At 42.4% G+C, this 23,108-nt stretch overlaps 1 protein-coding gene across 4 annotated transcripts in view; it reads right to left on the bottom strand.

The window, feature by feature from the left end:
- Positions 1 to 681: 681 nt before the first annotated feature.
- The window catches only part of LOC120817769 (chemokine-like protein TAFA-2), a 51,170-nt gene continuing 28,743 nt past the window's right edge, over positions 682 to 23,108 (bottom strand). The window contains exons 2-7 of one of the 4 annotated variants that reach the window (XR_013467444.1): positions 22,808 to 22,911; positions 12,712 to 12,867; positions 10,078 to 10,202; positions 9,432 to 9,481; positions 5,344 to 5,678; positions 682 to 951 (exon numbers count right to left, since the gene is read on the bottom strand). Coding sequence is in view for 3 of the 4 variants with exons in the window: in XM_040174286.2 (XP_040030220.2) it covers positions 9,452 to 9,481; positions 10,078 to 10,202; positions 12,712 to 12,867; positions 22,808 to 22,910 (414 nt within the window). In the remaining variant the exon portion in view is untranslated. Of the gene's footprint in view, positions 952 to 4,823; positions 5,679 to 9,431; positions 9,482 to 10,077; positions 10,203 to 12,711; positions 12,868 to 22,807; positions 22,912 to 23,108 lie in introns of those variants that run through there. The other 3 variants (XM_040174286.2, XM_040174284.2, XM_040174285.2) reach the window with 3 other exon arrangements.

The following is a 23,108-nucleotide window of genomic DNA, read 5'->3' as shown; positions in this document are numbered from 1 at the left end:
AGGCTGATTTCAGGATTGGCAGCCTGCAGGTGACTCGGTTACAGGCCTGGTTACGATTAGTGGCAAAAGATGTTTGGTTCCGACAGAAAATATTGGAATGCCAATAAATTATTTACATTTATTTTAGTCTGACTGACCTCTCAGAATGACACAACCTTTGTTGCCTTCACACCTATGCTTGGTTGTGTACTTAACAAACTCGATGAGTGAGAGAGTTTAAAGTTCTGCGTGCATGACTCATGTTACTGCGAGGGCGCTGTCCTACCGCTTACAAATGAGGTAATGAATTGACAAAGTCAGGACAGCTTTCTACTAATTAATCAGAGAAAAAAGACCCATGTATGTGCTTAAATGCCTTGAATAAAGATCAATAAACTCACTGGCTGAGATCAGTAGATAGATTCGTCATTAGTTTAGCCATTAAAAAAACCTGTGGTTGGTTAGTTTGTACAAACAAACTGCACTTTCGAGGCGCAGCCAGACCACGTGTGCACACACCGATCCAACGAACCCAACTGAATAGACATGTTTCACCTGATAAAACGATCGCTTGTCACACCATCCTTGATGGCAGATGTTAAGAATTAACAACATCCTTGAAAGAAGAATTACCTTGTTAGGTCTCACATCAAAATAAATGGACATATCTATGGATAGATGGAATAAAGACATCAGTTTCCATTTCAATCAGGGCAGACTCAGAACATTTATTACACAGTATAATATTGAAATAGTGCAGAATCTTTGGCGATTGGACTTCATCCTAAACCAGGATAATCAGGGGGCCGTGATGCAGAGTTCTGCTTGGCAGAATCCCCGCCTTTGGAGTCCAGACGGTGGTGGTGGTGAAGAAGGGAGTATATGGAAACCCGGGACAAATGAAGAATGCCTGCTGCTGGAGGTGCCTGGGGGTGGAGGAGGGTCGCATCCGGTTTCGCTCTGAAATGACACCTGACAGCAACACAGAGAGAACCCCTTAAAAAAGGTTTGACAGCAACTATTCAATTCAATTCATTTTATTTTGTATAGCCCATAATCACAAATTACAAATTTGCCTCAGAGGGCTTTACAGTCTGTACACATACAACATCCTCTGTCCCGAAACCCACCATCGGCACAGGAAAAACTCCCCAAAAAATGAAAAAACCCTTCCAAGAGGGAAAAAAGGGAAGAAACCTTAGGGGGGATCTTCAGAGGAGGGATCCCACTCCCGGGATGGACAGACTACAATGGATGCCATGTGTACAGAATGAACAATATATAATACATGCAATTCCTATCCAAACTATGTGATTGGTTGGTCGCATACACCTGGCGCAGCCAATCTCAGCTGAAGCATATCTACATTACGCGTGGTATAAAGGGAGTCTTCCTTCTAGAACTACCACTTAAGCTCCATAAGTTGCTGTTTGTTTGGGTTCCGGTCATGAAGTGGAGAAGATGGAGGTTTCTCGGCTGAGACGAAGCAGAGTTCCCAGGCTTGGCTTAAAAGGATTTAAACACACAGCACTGAGAGGGCTACTGTATATCAACCCTTCCCACGGTTATTGCTTTTATTATTCCTACATATCAACAATTCCATTACAGCCTGTGTCTCACTCCTCATGTCATGTCTTTGTTGGATGCATCAGAGTATTTGTTGGATGCAGTGCGCATCCTTGGAAAAAAAAGGTGATTTTGTCATACAGACAACTGTGTTGCATGGGTTTAACAAAGTACATGGTCAGATGCCGAATATTGTTGGTCCTTTTGCAAGACACATCTTCTCACACACTTCACACTTCGCAGTTCCCAAAGTTTGGTATTTCTGACTTTTCATGTCAGAGTGATTTACATTCACATCTGTAATTCTCCCTCTTTTGGTTATATAAACATTTAAACAAAGTGGAATACATCTTCCCGGTGAATCAAGAAGCTCCCCTCCTTCGGTGCACTGTGTAATTACAAAACCATCATTAGATTATGAAACCATAGAACATATGGTGAGAGGAGGCGATTCTTTGCTGTGCTCTTGTAATGACTGCAGCAAAAAGGAGAGAAGGAAAAAAAAAGGGAGAGAGAAATCGCTTGTCTCTACTTCCTTTGAATGTCTTGAAAGAAATTAAAGCATTGAAAGAGAGGTTCTCTGTGTGTTGCAGCTCCCCCACCCCCGGACACTCCTTCGAGTCCTCTGACTCAGACACCGACCGGGAGCCTGGCATTGACCCCAGAAATGTCAAACTGTTTGGACACGCCAAGGCCAGCGGTGTCGCAGGCTTTTTCATTCGTGGGGGAACGTTTGTCGTTTATTGCCAAAGGACGCCTTCGGTGAGGAAGAATAAAGCTTGACGTTTGAAGTCGAAACGCTGCGATAACATGAGAAACAGCGCTTCGGGCGGGCTGGGAGACAGAGTCATTTGGTTTGACTGTGTTTGACAGACGCAGACAGTGTCTACAGGCCGCGTCGCCGAAGGAACGCGAGAACACAAGGTCCGTTTAAAAAACCTGAAGAAACAAGAGCAATGCATCTTTTCCAAATTGCCTCATCTATCTGTGTCAGTCAAGTGTCTGCAGCTGAATGACCTCCTGATAACACTATTGCCTCCGTTGTGGAAACTTCTTCTTTTTTTTCTAGTGATTTCCCGAAAGAGAAGCGTTTATAAAATGCATCAGCGATGCAACAAAAAGCCGTGGAAAATCTCCTCAGCGGTAGCAGCGCTTCTTAAGCTGCGGGTTAAGATCCAAATTGACGCGCAGGCTTGTTGCTGGTGGGTCCCTTTATGGAGAGGATATGAAATTTTTTAATAAGCCTATTTCCCAAAGCAAGTGGAAGCTAATTTCTCACTGGGGTCCTCAGCTAAAAACAATTTAAGAAGCTCTCATCCAGACATCAGAATTCTAAGTAATTTCAGGACATTGGTAGGTGAAATAATATAATGAGACATACATGGGAGGATTTTGTTGTTTAAGTTATCTAATATAGGGTTTTAAACTGTGCACGGTGTAGGGGCATTGTTTGGATTAATAGCTTGTGTGAAATTACATCATTGACATCAATAGAATTATTAATAATCACTAAGACAATTCACAAAATGAATAAATAACGGGAAACCACCCTACAAAAAGGGACTAATGACCAAACCATAAATGAAGTCTCATAATTAACATTCAACCATTAAGAGTAAGGACTTGAGGGTTTCAGTTTATACACTGGCTACTATGTTTCCAGCCAGCATCACAGTAAACATATACACAGAGAAATCACAGAAAACTGCTCCTTAAAGTATAACAGGGTTTAACTTCCAACAATACTAATCAGGTCAATACCAATTGAAATAAACAAACAAACAAAAATAACAACACACGCTGATCAATCTGCCCAGACATCGCCTTACTGTGCATTGATAGGCTTTGCTCTGTTTCCTCGAGTCACGTTTAACTCGGGATCCTGCTCGGTCCTTGCGGGGATCGTTTGACGGTCTTGTGGACTGTTGGTTTTCTTGGTGGCGCAAAGTTGTTTGTGCTCTCCAACACGCAAGCTACGTCCAAGAGGACACAGAGTGAGCTTTCTTTCTTGTTGAGCTGCTTGAGGCGGGAGTGAGGACCTCTCTGGAGCAGCTAGAAGAAGGGTTTCACCGGCGAGGTTTGGTTGGGGAAGCGTTGGGTTGAGGAGAGGCCTAACCGCTGAGTGTTGGAGAGCCTGGATCCTTAATCCTCAATCATCTGCGCCAGTCGATTTGGAAAGGTTTATTTGTGGAGACTCTGTCTTAATCTTACACTGACCAGTGTCAGTTGGTTCTGAAAGAACGTTTTAGAGGGGAAGCTCACAGTCCACAGCAGATGGACCCCTGTGGTGTGGAGGTTGTCCATCCTGTAGCAACAATGCATAACGAAAGCTTAGCCTTTGTTTTATGTCCAACAAAACTAAATAAGTGTTGAGAAGTTATCCCTCAGACAAAACTGACCACACTCCATTCAATTTTAGCCTATATTTCTTTGACTTTAACATCAACATAAGTATGCCAAATGAGAGTGTGTGGGCGCCATGGATATCGACAACTATCACTTAATTACTTTGCTAATGAAAAAAGAACATCAAAACCTGATGATTCTGGAGTTAAACAGAGAATCTTTACTTCCATCTCAGACATAATGGCATCCTCATGAAGTGTCTGAATCTCAAAAGACCAAATCCTGTCTTTGTGTTTTAATTCTGAGACAGAGGGCAAATGCTGACGCTCTGTGTGCCGTTGTTTGCTATCTAATTTCAGACTCGTAGCCAAAATGCATTGTGGACGTTGCTGTAATGAAGCATCGGCTTGCAATTTTGGAAAATTCATGAAACAATTTTAAAGGAAAACATTGGCCTCAGAATAGATCAATGGGATGTTAACAGATCAGGGTCTTGTTGTGGAAAGTAGGGTATATGAGAAAACATTTGAAATGTTTTCATAAAAAACTAGAACGGATGGATTTGTGAACTGTGCTGGCCGTTTCAGAATTTCGGAGCAACTTTGTTTGTTTATTCAATAACTTGACTAAATGTTTGTAAAGCACACAAAAAATGATTAATGAGCGGCTGATCTCACATAATGATCAGAGGAACTCCAGCAAACGCTATGATAATAAATTAAGACCGTTTAATGGCGCTAGAGATGATACTTGGCCATCACCAAAGTCATTGAAATTCATTTTAAAGGACCATCACCGGAAAATGTCCTGATAATAAAACCAATAGTTGGAAGAAAGTGGGGGACCGATTGCCCACCATCCGTAGATCTAATCTAATCTAACTAATGTGGCTAAATGCTGTTAGCGTATGCTAAGAAGACACAAGGCTTTAGTTACACAACCATAGTTTATTAATGATGTCATCACTTGCACAGACAAAGGAAGTGTCAGTGATACCTACGCAAAGGTGATCAAAGAGTGAGCGTCGAAAATGGTTTGTAGAGCATTGTTGTCATCACTCTGCCAGTGACCAGATGCTTTGTGTATAATTTACACTCCAGAGCTGTGATGAAGAAAAAAAAGATCTGACAGAAGCGGCAGAAAGTGGCAGAGTGATTTTCAAAGGAAAAATAAACCACATCCGGTTCCAGCTTTCAGTCCGTTATCAGCTGGCCGGTTTGGATCAGTGTATCCTGTTTAGGTTGAATCCTTTAACCCCTTCTGTGGCACACCGTAGGAACGGTAGGTTGATTAATGTGGTTGTGTATTTTTAAGTTCACCCTGAATATCTTCAGCTCAGCCACATATTTTACTCTGTCTGCACCCTTGAAACTACACTTTGTTAGAAGAAGAAGCCACAATTGACTGATCAAACAAAAATCACATTTTGCATTGAGTATTTGCGATACTTACAACAAACAGATCTCGCCGACTTGTGTTGCAGGTCCCGTGTGATTGACACATAACTCCAGAATTGAACGAACAGGCAAGTTCACCGTCGTGTTCCACCACAAGCAGTATCACGTTAGAGGATAAACCCTGCGTCCGGTAGGGCTGCTCTAATGGAGTCCTTCCAAAAGAAGTGCTCAGTGATCACCGCTTCGTGTTCATAGAGTTCAAGAAGACGCATTCAGAGTTTTTCCGGAGATTAATTGCAGTCCAGAAAACGGGAAGTCTCTATTTACAGAAAGTTCCTTTGAATTATTTCTCTTTTGATGATCCGACAAAGACCCGAGGTGTTAGTTTGCCTGTGGAAGAAAGAAATGGTGTTAAAATGAAGTCAAAGCCATCAAAGCAGCACTAGCATCAAAACTCAATCTAAGAAAGTAAACCCCACAAGCAACACTGAATATTTGAATACAATGTTCATGTATATTGCCTGCCTCTCTCTGTCTGTGTGGTGCAACAATATGGAGCGGAGCGTCTGACGTAAGCAGGGAGACCGAGGCTGAGCAGCAAATTTACAGTAGCCTAATGATAACAACAACTCTATCAACAGAAAGTTTAAGCGAGGAGACAAAAGACATCCGCCCACACCGACTGACATGTCAAAGATGTTGGCAAAGCAACTACTGAATCTGATGCATTATTCAGCCTCTGTGGGCTTATTTTAAATGGTTGCCACGGTGAGAAAACGTATTATCTTCGGAGGGGAAAGTAAGGCTAAAGGTCTGAAAGCCCTGCTCGTGGCCTTTTGAGGATATAAACTGTTTAAGAGTTGGATGAGATCAACTGCATGCTGCGCGTGTTTCTTTTTGCAGAGACTCAGCAGTAGTTTATCACGCGTATGAGCCGCGGGGTCGCTGAAATCGGAAAGGGTTTACCTCGGGCCGGGCGATTGATCGAATTTTATTTTCTATTACAATTTTAGGCTTCCAAGGCTTATGGAAACAAGATGACTGAGATGAAATGACTGTTGACTGCCGAATTTCATTTTGCAGTGGTGTTCTTGTTTTTGTCTGTGTAAATTGAGGCTACACTTGTCAGTGAATTTCCTCCATGGGAACTCCTGTCGGTTTGGGAAGGCCTGAGAGGAAGGGGGCTCGCGGGTCGAGCTCGACAGGCATTGAGGCTTGCCGTCTTACAGAAATTATATTCTCTCTCTACACTACGGGAGCGTGCGGCGCTCCTCACTGGCTGAAAGAGAGTCACGTCTAAAAGGTCAAGTCGTGGAATTCTTTCAGATCCATATCACTCCAGAACCTCATAAAAAACGTACATTGGCTTCATGTATCAGCGCATCGATCTATCGGTTGGACTGCGATGCAGCATTCAGGGCGAGTCGGGCTTTCGCCCTCCGCCGGTTTGAAGCTGTCAGGCACTCTGAAGACCTCCATTCTCCTTGAGAGTAAATTGCCTGTCACGAAGCCCAGTGGCTGACTGGCAGCTCCTCTGCTCCTCCAAAAGTACATTCCGGAAAAGACTCTCGCAGAACATAACATAACAACCTTCATAACGACGTCCGCTATCGATTCCATCCGTACGACAGCCGCCACGTGGGTTTGACGGACCGGCGAGGAGCAGGCGCCGCCGAATATGTAAGGCGGCATTATCAGTGCTGAACTTTTGACAGGAGATACGACAGCTCCGACAAACCAGTAAGAAGAATTCACCAGCAGGTTGTGTGAGGAAGAACAGACGGCACAGTGTTGAATAAATCATCCTCAATTATGCAGAATAAGCTAAACAATCCCAAAAAAACATCAGGCAAGCAATGGACAAGAAAACCTGTGTAATCATATCAAACCCATGGTGAAGAGATTCTATAAATGTAGGCTGTTGCAGCACTTCGCCGGCTTCAGTACAGGTTGTAATAAAGTCTTCACGGAGTCATTTACATTCTCAGCTGTCACTGTGATTAATGGGCTACTAATTTGAGAATAATTCCACGCTGAAAAGACAAAAAGCGGAAGCGCTTCTTGTCAGTGGAGAAAATGTCTTCCGAGATGGATCTTCACTGTGTCTCACTTCAGGACAGGGTGGTGGGCGGGGTTGACTTTCTGAAAAAATACAAACTTAGTTTTCAGCGCGTTGGAATAATTGACGGATGACAAGCGGTAATTTAACAGGCAAGAGGATTTATTTCTCATTCTGTGCCTGAAGTGAGGTTGGCTGAAAGATTTAACACAGCAGGTGCACAGGCTTGTGTATGTGTAATTCAGCCGTGTAATTGGCAAAGCGCAGAGTCCTTCTCTGCAATATGTTTTGTGCAGTAACTACAGAGGCTGGGATTTTTATAGCATGATTGTTTTAATGCAACATTATGCAAAATCTTTTGTGTGAATCTGCCTGAAAATTAGCTGAAAAACAGACATTAGGGACGCTGCAGTTTCACCTTCTGCCCAAAATAAGTTTTACCATCAGGACTGCTTATCCCCACAAATCAAGTCACTGTTCTGGAGGAGGGGTGTCAGTGGACTAACTGTTGATGAAAACCTGTGACGGTAAGGCAAGAAATCCAGTCATAGGAGAGGCATCACGGCTGTTTTCACTGAAAATTCACAATAAAAACTTTGCTAAACAAGACTTTTTTTATTAACTCCTGATTCTGAAGGGCAGATTGCATCTGTTTGTTTTGGGTCATTGCATCGCCCAACAAAACACCACGGTAGAATTTCAGCCTGACATTGTTGCGACAGAGCAGCTGTAAATGGTAGCATTAAATTAGCCCCGCCATCTGTGAATTGCAGAGATCCAATGAGTGGAATTAGCACAAAGAGAAAATTACGAAACATGACAAAAGAAAAGAATTCAGAAAGGCACCTTGTTGAGGTTAACACGAGTGATGCTAATTTGTACCTCAGCCTGAATAATGGCACATTGGTAGCACTTTATTCCGCCAGCCAAAACCTGACAATCCCTCCCGCGGTGACTTCATCAGATCTGAAGAACTGGAAAACTGACTTGCTCCTCCATTAATATGAATCTACAAAGATCTGGTGAAGGTAGATGGAGTGTGCTAGACCCTGTATATTAGACATTACATGGAAATTAGGTATGGTTGCCACTCCTCTCAGTAGTTTGTAACGACATAACGACTGTAGTATTTAGCATGCCCACAGAATGAGAAATACAAACGTAGCTCTACTACGTCTGGTAGCATATCAGCGTTATGGAATTAGGCCCGTTAATAGTAACCACTTTGTAAGGTCAGCTGCAGTATGTAAGTTTGCTTGAGCATTTCGATTATTATTATTTTTTTACTTTTTTATTATACACAAATAATAATTTGCATTTCAAAAGCTAGATGTCATGACTTCTTATTCAAGTCAAGAGTTTAGTTTTAGTTTAGTTTAGAGTTTTTTTTTGTTAGAACGTATTTAAACCCGTACTGTGAGTGGCTGTCTCTTCTTCTATCTTTCCCTCCAGGATTTCTGGCCAAAAGACACTGTAACTTCAGGCTCATTCTTGGCATCTAAACTTGGACTAGTAGCTGGTTGCTTTGTTTCAGCTTTGAATTCTCAAGGTGCATCCAGTGTGCATAAATGCATTGATGACGCACAGCGTTAGAGGTTAGTATATCTGGAGGTTCCAGCTTTATCTTTGTCCATTTTTTCCCAAAAAGCTCTGCAGAGGTGGAGAAGAGAGCCCAATACGTTGCTGCTTAAAGCAGCCTACAGAGATATTTGAAACTGAAGGAACTTGTTCCTCCAGGTGAGTTTGAAGGTGTGCACGATGAATCCGCTGGGCAACGCTGATGCTTTGAATACGTTGTTGTCTCTGCGGATCGTACATTCCCTCTAACTCTCTTCTTCAACTCCTGGTTGCATTGCAGGACCATGTGCTGAATAATAGCCCTTCTCCTTCTCCTTGTCGGTTTGAAGGGAAATCTAAGGTGACGCCACGGTAAACGATGTGCATGCATTCTTCTAAAGCGGTGAAGTAAAAATGAGACAGAGCAAAGAAGCCAGTTTAGAATGTCTTTGTATTTTTAATTTGGAAGCTTAGACCCCTGTAATCATAGAAAAAAAAACGTAACATATAAAAAAGGGGTTTATTACCTGGACTACGCTGTGAAGCGTTACCAAAGCTGCTCTTTGTCCGCTGAAATCTTTTAAGGGTTCCATGTAACGAAAGACAAAAACAGAAACGACACGTTTAACTTTCATTCTTTAAGTTTTTATCAAGAAAAACAACAAAAATCTATTCCCAGAAGACAGACAGCTTGGACCACTAAAAGAAAAAATGATGTACATATATATTTATATATACATCATTTTCATTTTCATCATCTCCCATTCTGAGGTCCCGACAAGTCTGTGAATCAATAGCCGTAGGCTCCAGGCTCCGGCTCCAGGCAGGTATGGTGCAGGCAGTTTAAATAATTGAGTACATGGAGGGAGGTAGAAGTGAAGGCTACGGGTCGTCATAACACAGTGAAGGATACGGGCGTCGTGTTACCACGTTAAAAGCAGGTAATAGGAGTGACTAATTGGCCAGTTTGGGTACTCAAAGTGGCCTGAAAGTGCTAAGGAGACATGGCAGCACATTGATTAAAGGCCCCCAGGGGCCCGAGCCCAGAGTGCAAACCGAGGGCTACGAGAGGCGGCCGATCCGATGACTTTGAGGAGTTGGAGGTGTGCAAGAGTTGGAGGTGTGCGAGGTCGGACTCAACAGGTCTGAATATGGTTTGAATCTCAAACTCACCTTAGTAGTTTTGATCTTGTTTCCTGTAGCACAGCTCCAGCCCTTTAGATCAGGGAGAACTTTGCATTCCTCTCCGTCAAGACACGGATGCATCTGACACCACCACTTCTGCTCCACTATTGAGGCTGGAGGGCGAGATGCAGAGGTCAAAGAGGACATGGTCAGAAATGTGAATGTGAATCACAATTGGTTTTGCCAAATGCCAAATTCAATGTGATATGTTTTTTGGCATTATTATTTTAGGACATAATGTTAGTATTACAAGCTCGCATCCATAATATCGTTAGTTTTCTTCAAACACCATCATAGCAGTGTTGCAAAAAGTTGTGTCACATTTTGACAGCTGTATCAGATAAATGATGCAAGATGTGCTTTTATGACTGGCAACCTAATCTAATTTGCTATTCAAGTGCACTCTGTTGAGTGTTTTGCATTCCTATGCTTTCAAGTCAGGAACTGGAAAAAGAGCTCCAGCCATCTGAGGGGAAAACCTTTTAGCTCCAGTAAGTTGCCTCCATTAGGACCACATTAAGCTTCTGCTGTTCCATTGTACGAGCAATCAGTTAAATTTAGCATATGACACAGGTTGTTATCTACTTTCACACACCCTCATTGGCGTTCTCTCCTAATGAAGAGGACTGCCGTTGTAATCCACACATAGCACGGCTGCCTCACCAGAGAAAGTTGTAGAGGACGGACACTTTATGACACGAGGGAAACATTTTGTACCACACAGTCGCGGCTACAGCAGCAGTGCGGTGTAGAGCGTCCATCAGGTCAACTGCCAGCAGATGGTGGTTGTGTAATAGCACCTATTAAAAAGCCACAAAGACTTCTCGTGAAATTAAATGGAATTATTAAGAACCAGACATTGGTATAGTGCATCGGATACGTTTCACTTATCGCTTAATGACGCTTTGGAACCACGAGGGCAGCTTTTGAAAAAAGAGAAAAAAAACGTAGATTTGTGCTTTTATTTCATTTTATTGCCTTGATTGTAGATTTCCAGAAATATTTGCTCTGATCTCTTTCAGCTCATATTCAACCACCGGTAAGGTTTTTTTATAATATTGTTCCAAGTAGTAAAGTTTCTATCCTGCGTGGCCAGACACACTAACACATCATAAATGTGTTTAACCATTTATGCTTGTTTTTAATCAAGGTTCAAATGCCCTGATTGCAGTGATGTACCATCCTCTGGATAGAATATAACAATGTGAGAGATACGGCCGAGGGTCTCCAGGGTCGCCCAAGCATTTAGTAGTCCTGTTAGGAGCACGATATTAGCTATTAGGTGAGTAGCAATTTTGCTATGAAGTGCCAAATTTCAATCCAAACACGGTAGCTGTTCGACTCTCTTTGCGTGACCTTGCAGAGTTTGTAAGATTTGACATATAGATTGAAGATTAACCTAACGTTCCATTATCAGGCCGGTTGTACTACATACTGATAATGTCGAGTTGAAACATCTTCAACATTTAAGTGTGTTAGGTGTTGAGTTTCTGTGTGCACTATTTGATATTGAGTGAGAACTAATCTACCCTCGTTCAGAAATGATTACACAAACGGTACAACAGATTAAATATCTAGCTGTTTCTCCCAGCTTCACTCAGTTATGTTTGCAGGTATTTTCTCCGTGGCCGCCTTTCTGAATTACACATTCAAATCTATTCAGGTTTTTCTCAGATGTCCGGAGGTTAATTTGTCGTTCTATGAAGAGAAGATTGTCTCACACAGAGCTGAGCTAAAGGTAATCCCTGCTTGTAGAAGAACGAATAATTAAAAGGTTAAGTACTGGGATATTTTTCCCTCTGACTTCACCTGCGGAGCTTTAAGCTGAGGCCAGTTAGCTCACATCTCTAATTTGCCGAAAATGTCAATACTAAAATGTCAAGGAATAGGTCACACACGATTGGGTCCAGAGCTCAGCCTGGAACACGCACCCGTCAGACCAAAGGGACGGAGCCACTTCCGATGAGTTGTCTCTCTAGAAGACACTGGAAGAAACTCTGGGCTAATTCCCTCTTTTATATCTTTTTCATATCGTTGCAAACGATTTCTGGTGTTCTTCGATTTTCTCGCGAAAAACATTTTACATGATGCCGTAAAGATTCATCCGTGCTCAAAGCTCTTGGTGAAGCTGAGTTTGAAGACATCATACTGCGCGTGAGTTCTTTTTCCTGTCACACATTCACTGCGGCCTCATCAATTGAGTGAATCATTAATAGATTGCTAAAAAATCTATATTATGAGATGACTTTAATGTAAGATTTACATATTTAAATGAATTTATTTAATTAGTAAATATACTGTATACTGTTATCACCAGTCCGTCTCTCAAATTACATCATAAGATATTTGTATTTGTACATAACATGTAATTATGTAATACTAAATTTTCCCAAATAGTCAATAATCTGCTAAAACAAAAAACGGTTGGACGCATAAATGAATCTCAGACTACACTACATGTTGCTCCCTTACAGCATCTTCTAGAAGTTCACCTAGTGAGTCATCGTCTGCTGAAACACTTTATCGATGATCTCAGCAAAACTAATCCTCAAGATTTGTGGAAAGGAGCGTCAGCGGGAAGAAAAAAAAAAGAGTCCCATGAAATATTCAGCCGGAGCGTACCATCTACACAGGACGGGGCGGCTCTGGTGGTGCCGGCCACTTGGCCCGGGAAGCAGGAGCACTTCACGGTCTGTGACCGCTCCTCGATTTTGTTCTTGTTGCAGCAGCGATGCAACGCCACCACCTCGCAGGTGCCTGTTGGGACGTGGTGAGCTGCTGGAGAAACAACAGAAGGATGGACTAATTAGTGAGGATTTAGTTTTTTTGGGGGGTGAAATAGTTATTTCCCTGATGTACACACACACACACACACAAACACACTGCCGGCCTTGGATTGAGTCCCACAAGAATATCTCTGTTGGATCTCTATTGTCTGCTCTGCATTCGTCTAATCCGTCTCAATAATGAAAAGGGGGAGAACAGACTACCAATTTACTTTTATGGAAGATCCTTTTTATCAAAGAAAGTTTCTTCTCTTTATGTCCAGTCTGCTTTTCAAAGTCTCATTTTGTTACAGTTTTTTGAGTCAAATTGACTTTGCTCAGCTTGGCCATTATTGTCCAATCACAGTTGTTAAACTCTAACCAAAAAGCTGTTATTAGGTTTGTGTAATTTTTAGGAGTAACCATTTTTATTTCACGTAGGTCATTATTTTATCTAAACGATGCCTATTTGACCAAATTTAGAGAGATGTTTTTGAAGATGTGAGCAGAGGCTGTCCGTGTGAGAGGTAAAAAGCACACCATGACAGTGTTATGTTAGTGTAAGTACTTTAGCAGGAGAGGTGGACATTATTAGAAATGAATTGTAATAATAGATTTAAAAAAATGAATTAAATAAAGAGCTACCGACAGACAGGTTTCTTAATTCACTCTCTAAAAGTACTCTCAACAAAGTAACTAAAAGTGTCCTTGTGTGTGATTTCAGGCTATTTCCATATCGCCCACTCACTGAATGCCGATGGATGTGGTCCCACTAAGCTGTACCGACAGGCCAGCAAAGGCAACGAAGGGAATGACTGCCAAATGATGGTGTCTCTTTAGGAACATTTAGCACTAGCAGCAGAGTGGTAGAGCTAACTAATCACGATCTGGCCTTGAAAACCTCAATAAAATCATTATTTTCATCCCTATCCGCGTTTTTTTTTCTTTAAACGGCTCCCTTTAAATAAGTATGAGACGGTAATGATTGGAACTGATACCCTTCCAGATTTCCCACAACAGACAGAAGCGTTTAAATAAATAAAAAAAAATTCAGACATCTAAAGGGGAAAGTGCAGTGCTGCAGTATTTGGAGCCAATTTCCACATCACGCTCCATTGTCTGAATTATTTAGAGCCTGAGCTGCTCCATTCTCTTTTAATTGCATGTGACATTTTCTCGAGGTGTCCTTCTGCTGAGATGCCCACTGTTGCTGCAGTGAGCTGTGAATCTGAGATGACTGCGTGAAACTGGTGTGAACTAACTGTACTGTGGCGGCTCAACTAAACTCAGTTAATTACGTTCTCACTCCGGCGTGTTTTATGGGCGGACAGCGGCACATTCCAGCTGCTGTAACAGGCAGCCACTGGGACGAACGGTGATGGAGTCAGCCGCTCTGCTCGGACTGAACCATCTTAAATCTGACAGGGACGTTCTGCAACGATAGCCCATCGCTACTCCTCTGAGGTTACTTTTTTTCAATACGGAACTCAGAGAACACTGCATTTGCATTAACATGAAGGAGGAGTCTAATGTTCCTCGCGCCGAATAGTCTGCCCCTCCTACACCGTTTAGGTTAGCCAGTGTAACAGGTGGGGCTTGAATGAATTCAGGCCAACCTACGGTTAAAAAGAAGTTCAATTTTAAAAGCAAAAAGACAGAGGGGCAGGAATGTTCTGTTTTGATTATGCACCCAAACGATCCTCCCTGTCGTCCGTCCTCACACATCAGCAATAAAGCAGGTTGCAGCAGTCGCCCCATAAGCTTCGAGGTGGTTCCTCGTGCTCTGGCCCGAACAAGAGGAGATATGAAAAACAAACACGCAGCAAGCCGAGCTGCTTTAGATGAAAAGAGAAGTGGTGCCAGTATCCCCCACATAAAGTGCATTCTTCACACTGAGTGGCTGTGGTTTCTCTGACTGGATTTGGAGTTTGTGCTTGGATCCCTTCCCCTGCCAGCAGATACAGAGAGAAGCATTTCGCTGGGGAATCAGCTTTAAACCTACTGCGCCTTCCGCTGTGACAGAGAGGATCCCTCCGGCTCTGGACCCGCTGCTGCTGAACTTGTGTTTTGTAGATTTGTGTCTCTCTGAGTTTTATACGACAGGCGTGATGCTATGAAATTTAAATAATAGAATTCAAGGACGTCCCGGTGGCCTGGCAGTTAGGAAACATTGGAGGATGGAGCCACAATATCCTCCGCTTGATTCTGTTGCATATTGTTCTTCTCTCTCTCTCTCTCTCTCTCTCTCTCTCTCTCTCTCTCTCTCTCTGCATGTGAACTACCTGCACCTCCAAAGGATGCATGAAATAAATTTGCATTGATTTGTTTGTTTGTTTGTGTTTTGTGTGACTTTGGGATGCGAAACCTTCCGTGTCGATGTTCTCCTGTGTGCTTCTCCATCAGTTACTGCAGGTTATACACACAAAGTATGAATAAGGATATTTCCTGGATATTTTGGGGATATTTCTGGATATTGTATACAATACAATACAGAAATATCCCCAAAATAAATGTATATTTATAGCAACCTCAGCATGTACAAATCCACAACACAGCACATGGGGTGAAGTTTTGAATACATAAGTGAAAAAACTAGGGCTGTCAACATAAACGCATTAATCTATGCGATTAATTTGGCCGAAATGTAACAAAAAATATTTAACGTACGTTTGTTCCGTTACTTCAGGTTTTTAGTAAGTTGACCACCAGCAGCAGGGCTTTTTGCATTGGAAGTATAATAAAACAGAGGCGTGACATACAACGGAGGACTGAGCAGAGGAATTACGCCACGTGTCAAACAGAAGGGGAGTGAGTGGCACTCCTTAAAGTGCCGCTATGCTAAGCTATCTGCTAGGCTAAGCTAACTGCTAGGCTACTTCCAACTCAACATCTACCTTGCGGGGGCACACAGTTTGCCGAGGACCGCCACTCAGTGTGTTTACATGATGGTATAATTCGAATCTTTGCTTAGTCGGACTATGCTCTCTTTCGGGGGGAGGTGCTATTATCCCAATATACATGGCAGTGAATAAATCGAATCATTGGCCGAAAGCATGTCATATCCGATACGATAGGTGGCGCTGTTTTCATTGCAACTAGTTGTGATACAGCCATTTCCGCTTGACCGCTTCACCACTAGCAACAACAACCAACAACAACAACATCAACATTACGAGAAAGATGGCGAACGGAGAGCAAGAGGAAGCTACATCCCTCTACTATGTGTGCATGATGTTAATAGGAGTACAGCGAATACGAATGGCGCTATTGGCTGATTTGATAACGGAGAGAAGTCGCCGTCGGGATCTCAAGCATGCGCAAAGACGCAAAGTCCAGTTCCTTATCCGATTCACCGTTACATTCAACTGGACCGGATCGAGTTATCCGGGCGTGTTAGTCGCATCGTAGTCGGACCGCACATAGTCGGACAAAGGTGTTTACATAAAACGGATAATTAGATTTCAGTCCGACTAAGCCAGTTATTCGAATCCATGTAACCACGCTGACTGTGTCCCCAAAAGACCGCGGTTTGAAAACGTTCTGGCTAAATGTGGGGAGATTGTTGGCACTTCAGACACAGCCGTTAAATTATGAAGAGTTGAGAGCAAAGTGCACGAGGACAGCAGGCAGAGTCTCTAGTTCAACATGTTCCCCCCGGTGGAATTCGGTCTCCAAGATGATTAAATCTGTGTAGTTTTATGTTTAAAATAACATTACAAATAAAACAACAGTGTCTAAAATACACGCTTTCTGAAGTGATTACTCATTATTTTTTTAATTTAGTGTTTAGAAGAAAAACAAACATTCATTAAAAACAACATTGTAACAACAACAACATTCATTAGTTGCCATTAATCGAGATTAATGAATTTCCAAATGTGTGATTAATTGGTTAATTTGAAAAAATCTATTGACAGCCGTAAAAAAACAATAAGGTCCTACTTTGACAAGAATATGATTGACAAGAATGATTTGCTGTGGTAAAGCCAACTGTTACATCTCCCAGCGTCTAACTGGCCGTATGTACTCCGGTCTCAAACCCTCATCAATTACATGTTTATAGTAAGTGCATGACAATTAGTGCACTATATTGGCACAGAGAGTTTAATATACAACATTTACCTTTACTATCCTATCACTCACAACATAGTCTAATACTTTTGATGGCTCATTTTAGACCATCCATAAATAATTATCTTTAAATAATCAATAGGTAATTACCATCAAAGGTTTTTTGACATTGTCTACCTGTTTCGGCTCTACTCAAATCTAAATTAAAATGAGGAAGATGACTCTTTGTTGACAGGGTGAACAACAATAGCAAGGATTGACATGTCTCCCTCTCCAAAATGTATTTAGATATGTATTTACATGTATTAAAGGACGATGTAAAAAGTATATATGTATAAAAAAACTGAATGTTTTCAAATCAACCACCAGCAACCTAAAACATGCTATCGCTGGACCACTACAATAGCTCTGAGCTAACGGCTAGCAGTAACAAGCTAGCAAGCTAGCTAGATTGGTCACTAACAGAAAAATGTGAACTCACATAACAAAGTTCAACAAAGCGTAACTCAGTCCAAACGATCCGTGCTGGTTAACTTTGCAGCGGCTGCATTGAAATGAATTGAATTTCCCAAAAGAAGGAATTTGTTTGATTTAAGTCAATATCATAAATTGACACCAACTATTTTTTCACCGCCGGTTGGCTTGGATTCTTCTATAAAGGTTGAGAAGATGTTCTCTGAATTACAATGTTATATCATTGTATATGAACCTACCATTAAGACCAAGGCAACGGGGCGGAGTCTACAAAAAGAGCCAGGAAGCACACCTGGGCGTTTCCTCCTGAGCTCAGACACACCTAACATAGCATCCGAGGCCGGCCTCGGTTTGGTGACGCCTTTGGAAGACTCTCATATTGAATGTCTTTTATGTTATGATTCTGATAGTGGAATTCTTTTTGAAAATGTTTAACTGGGGAATAAAACAAGGTAAGCTCAAACATAAACTATTTTTTAACAATCATTTGAATTGACATTAGTCACCTTAAAGTACCATGAGTAGTTCATCGGAATTTCTTTGCTTGTGTAAGGTGGTGCATTACTGACCATTTGTCAATGTATGTTGTGACCATTTCCTCTTTTTACATATAACCCAGACCTCCCCAATGGTGCAGCGTAGCACTACATTGTTGATGGACTTTGCTTGTTCATTTGTTTTGATTAATATATTAATCGTATTTTATTCAATCCCACCATGATCTTTATTTAGGCTTTCTATCCATGCTAACTTGGGCACTGTAAAAAAATCTAAATATGCATTATAGTAGTCTCTGGATGCAGTTTGTTCTCAGCCTTGTCCATGAATAAAACCGGCCACATGTTGAATGTTGAATCCATAATAAAATCAAATTTGAAAAAAAGACACATTAGGCTGCCAGGCAATCAGCACAGGCTTCAGAACGTTACTGGTCCTGGCCAAGGAATAGCGTGGCCATGGTTCAACCATATTGTTTAATATGCAGCTTGGAATCGTAACATTTACTTCCAACTATTGACGCTGACTAACAAACAGAATTGTTTCTACGAGGCTTTTGTTGCTTCCAGCCATTCGTTTAAACCCAGGTTGAGAAGCGATGGGCCATTTCTCTCCATGCAGAGCTGAAATAACTCTGCTTGAGAAGCTTTTATACAACGGTCTCCGGAGACCCTGGAGAAACTGCGAATGATGCACGCTTTGTGTCATTCATGAAGCTGTTGAGAATGATAATGTAATCGTTGCTTTGCTTTCCACACATCCCTGTGTGTGACCACAAATACCAGCCCTCATACAGAGAAATAATCTGCATGCGTGTAAATCCCTCTGTGCGAACCTACATAGGGAGGTGCAGAACTGTCACGGTAACAGCGCAGTACAGATTTCCAACTCAAACTATTTGTTTCTTTGTTTTAGAATGAGTGACGGACGGGTACTCATCTTTGTGCCACAGATACAAATCCGATTGCGGGAGACAAACTCTGTGGAAAGGACTAAGCTTGTGGATGGATTGTAATGTTTAACATGGGGAGTGTCTCTGGCTGTTAGTTACGGCGCCCTCAAGGGTGCAAGCGGTGTTTTTCCTCCCTGGCAAGATGCTTCTTTTTCATTATATAAGTCATTTTTATTACAAAGTGCAGAAGGTCTAAGGTGCGGAGCCAGCAACAATCTTTGATGCATATAACACGAGAAGACTTGTGCGCTGCATCAGACACGTAGGTCACACGTCCGTGAAAGATTTACAACCAGTAAGGGAAGCAGCTCGAGAGACGTACTGCAAACTGAAACCACCGCCGCACCACCTGAGTTTACCACAGCGCGCGTCCAAGAGGAACGGAGTGTGAACCATCAATTTCATTCCACTCAGGTTCAAGTCCCCCGTAGTATCCTGCTTGATTTTATTCTTGCTAAGTGGTTTCCCATTGTGGACACTGAAATCCAAGGCCGCAGTGTGTCTGCAGGGATCACGGTAGCACAATTTGAAGGTCAAAATTTAGACTCTCCGCAACCATAAAATCTGAAAATGCCGTCTGCAGAGACGTGCTGCGTTATCAAAGCGAGGTGCAGATCTCAACACCCCTGTTTCGAAGTACATTCGAGCAACAGCTTACGGAAGGGCCACGGTGCTTTGTGTTTCCTTCATATTTGTTGAGGATTTTATGCCTCATTACGTAGTGGACATGAATTGGGAAGAAAAACGGGGAATGAGCTGGATGGTAAACTAGTGTTGGCAAGAAAATGAATGAAAGATCACTGGTACGTTGGGAACCACCTGTTTTGCATCGTTTGGTAGGAAAAAGCAACTATACATTTTGGTTGTTTGTTTCAAGGTGTTCTTTCTTTTATTATCTCCGAACCTGTTTTTCCTGTTGCTGCCACAATAGATCTTACAGAAATGATAAAATGCTAGCAGAATCTGCAGAACCATCCCAGGAAGTCAGAGGTTTCCTTAGCTTAATGTTGTTAATGAGTGGAATGAGGATGGTGGCACGTTCAAGCTCAGCATAGCGGGTGACGTATCGGATCCATTGCAATACTTGCTAATGAAAACAAATCAGATGTCACCACAACTTGGTGAGCCGAGGCGGGCTGGCTGGGATTGACTCCGGTTGGACCCGACCCTCTCTCTGCTCCACCTGCCTTAAGGTCGATGGAGGACGCGCGGAGGATAAATCAACCCTGCTTTTTTCACACATCAGAAAGTGAAATAAACTGAATGAACATAACTGTCATGAAGTAGAAAAGCATGTTTGAACATGATGCCGTCTTTGCCCATTTTATTCAAGGAAGTGAAACACTAAATTGGCCCTGCTTGTCGGAGGGAAGGCTTAGTTGTACTTTTCTTGTATTCTCTGTGAAGAAATACATTTCCTCTACTTTGGACATGTTCTGGGTTCATTTCATCCCCAGAATGATAACAGGTTTACAACATCAGAAATAACACCCAGGGGAAATCAAGGCGCTGCGGCAGCGGCCATCGGAGAGAAATTGAATGCGTGCGGGATTATTCTGATCCACTTCCTGCTGAAATGATGAGAGCCTTGAGTGGGGGGATCGCTGCCAATCAAAGCCGCGCACATCAAAGCGCCCGGGCTCCCGTCTAATTGGTCGACAAAAAGAGAGGGGTATTTGTGGACTTTTTTATTTTTTTACATCAAGCTCACACAGAGACATCCTGTCCGGCGCCAGTGCTGCCTGTACACCACCAATTACCTGAGGCCGTGTGTTGTCAGTGGGACTCCCAGTGATGAAACATGTGGGTTGCCCTGTACTTGTAGTCTTGCTGAGTTGCCATAATTGATCTCCCTGGGTTTACCACTGACGACTCGACAACACTTTTAATGAGGCGGGGAGGGGGGGGGGGTTGAATCAGACCTCCCAAATAGCTGTTCCAGTCAAGTGACGTCACAAATTTACTACTGTGACACTTTATCTGGGACGTTGCATGTTTGAGAAAACACCTGACATGACGAGCGGTGGCCGTTTCGTCCGCGTCGGTGCAGAAGGGCCCTCTTGTTTTGCATGGAGAGTTGAGGCCTCTAACCATGGGCAATTAAAAGAAGCCCACGCCAGTACAATTTGGTTGAAGATGGACGATGACACAACAAACTTCCTCACAGAGAAAATATGTGTTGTCTAGACGTGGAGGGGAACTTTGCCCTGATTTTCTCATCTTTATTGAAACGCTGGAGAGATGGTTTCCCTTTCTGGACCATTTGTAGAATGATGTAATGGGGTGAAAAACACGGCCGTAAGCCAGTTCTTCAAGTCTCCTTGGCTGTACTCTGAGTCCTGCTGCCTCCTTGTTTTCCTTGTTCACCTGGTGTGATCTCGACTAGCATTCAAGCATTCAAGCTCCTCATATCTAGAACAAACATCTCAAAGGGGAACTCTTACTTTACACAACTAGTTCAAGAGTATGACTAACACTTGTTTGTCTTCTCTGGCTGTGTATGAGGCTCAGAAAATAGCCCTTGGTGATGTCATCTTACGCTGGGCTTGGAGACTGTATTTCAGCGGTAAAGTAAGCCTTCATTGAAAAGTACATGTGCAATTTGAAAAGATTTACAGGCATTTAAAGGGCAGGGAGAATCGATAACACGAAGCATTACTACAACACCTCATACACGTCTGCCATGACGCTGAATCCCATAGCCTGCTAATCACTATGTATTCATCTTTTGATCTAATGGGGAGTACGTAATGACAATGTATCTGTTCTGGGAGGGACGTATAATCTGCGTACTGTGGAAACATTCTTCCCCTTTGGGAGAATATGAAACTATTGAGTTGTGTTATGGGTAATGCAGGATGAACGATTTTCAGCATTCACTCACATAAAGGACATAAAGTCAGCACATCTCACAATGTAATTCTTTTCCCCCTAAGAGTAATTTCACCAAAAAGACTGGCATGATGAAAGGACCAAAACCAGAATATTCTCAAAACAATGTCAACCTTTAGAAACAGGTAACAAATGTATGTGTTCATTTATTCAGTGATTTACTCAAACGGCTAATCGTTTAACAAATGTGTCTCAACCAGGAGTAAATATCAATAATCATTTGTTGGGACTATTTTCAGTTGAGGAGTAATAAAGGTGATTTCAGGCAGCAGGATGGTTTGTGTGGTGTAATTTAAACAGAACCCATGTTGTGTTCATAGTCATTAAGGAACACGTCATGCAGGTGATGTCTTTTTAATAGTTTGTGATTAACAGTGGAGCTCTATGGCACAGATGAATAATACATCTCAAACTGGCAATGCAGAAAACATTTGTTGGTCTTTTCATGGAGTTTGTTGGCAGTAACAAAAATACCAAATATCCCTGTCTTCACTCCCCACACACTAGCAAAAAGCTGTTTAGACTCCAAAGAGTGCCAGCCAATGGAGCTTTTATCGTCCTATTGGAATATGGTGCTTTGGAGGTCTTAACCCTGTTGTACCTGCCGTAACCAAGCAACTAAGCGCTGCGATGAAAGCGATGATGAAGGCAAGGCAATTTGTCAGTACGCCTCACTAAACTAAACAACGATGGATGGATTTCCAGCATAAATCCGTTTTAAATCTTTAGTTTGGCTGACCTTTCAAACGGATGCTGTGACGTCCTCGGACAGCAAGTATAATAGTCAGTGGGACGGATCGCAAAGCTCTTTGCACTGGATCTTCATGCTGCAACGTTCCAAACTACTATTATCTCAGGATGATGGTGAATTTATGCTTGCAGCATTCTGCATATCTACATCGATGGATTTGATGAACACGGAAGAAAAAACCTGCTACATTGTGTTCGCAGTGTGTCTTGGTGATGTTTGAATTCCGATCGTGTTGGCACAAATAGAAGGTGTGCGGGCCTCAACGTTTTTTCTTTGGAAATTGGGAGGTGAATCCAGCTGTTTGAGCGCGCTCACCTTTAGCTCCTTCCGTTGGCACCGTCATCTCCCAGACACTGATCACGAGCACCATTACAAGTAGAGCCCCTTTACTTCCGATCCACGCGTATCGCTCACTCATCCTGGGAAAATGAAAAGAGTAAACATGTCATTTATTAAATCACTTGTTTTATTCTATGACATTCAAAGAAGTGCACTACATACAAGGACTATGTTTAACTATTAGGAAGAGGGTGCTGCTCCACTCGCTTCCCAATAGCTTCCCCTGTCTGACTGCATATGGGCTTTTATCACGACCGAGAGACGGGCTTTTATCTTT

This window comes from Gasterosteus aculeatus, chromosome 4 (assembly GCF_964276395.1).
Source record: "Gasterosteus aculeatus chromosome 4, fGasAcu3.hap1.1, whole genome shotgun sequence".
In the NCBI taxonomy this organism is placed as follows: domain Eukaryota; kingdom Metazoa; phylum Chordata; class Actinopteri; order Perciformes; family Gasterosteidae; genus Gasterosteus; species Gasterosteus aculeatus.
This window is presented reverse-complemented; position numbering and strand designations above follow the sequence as displayed.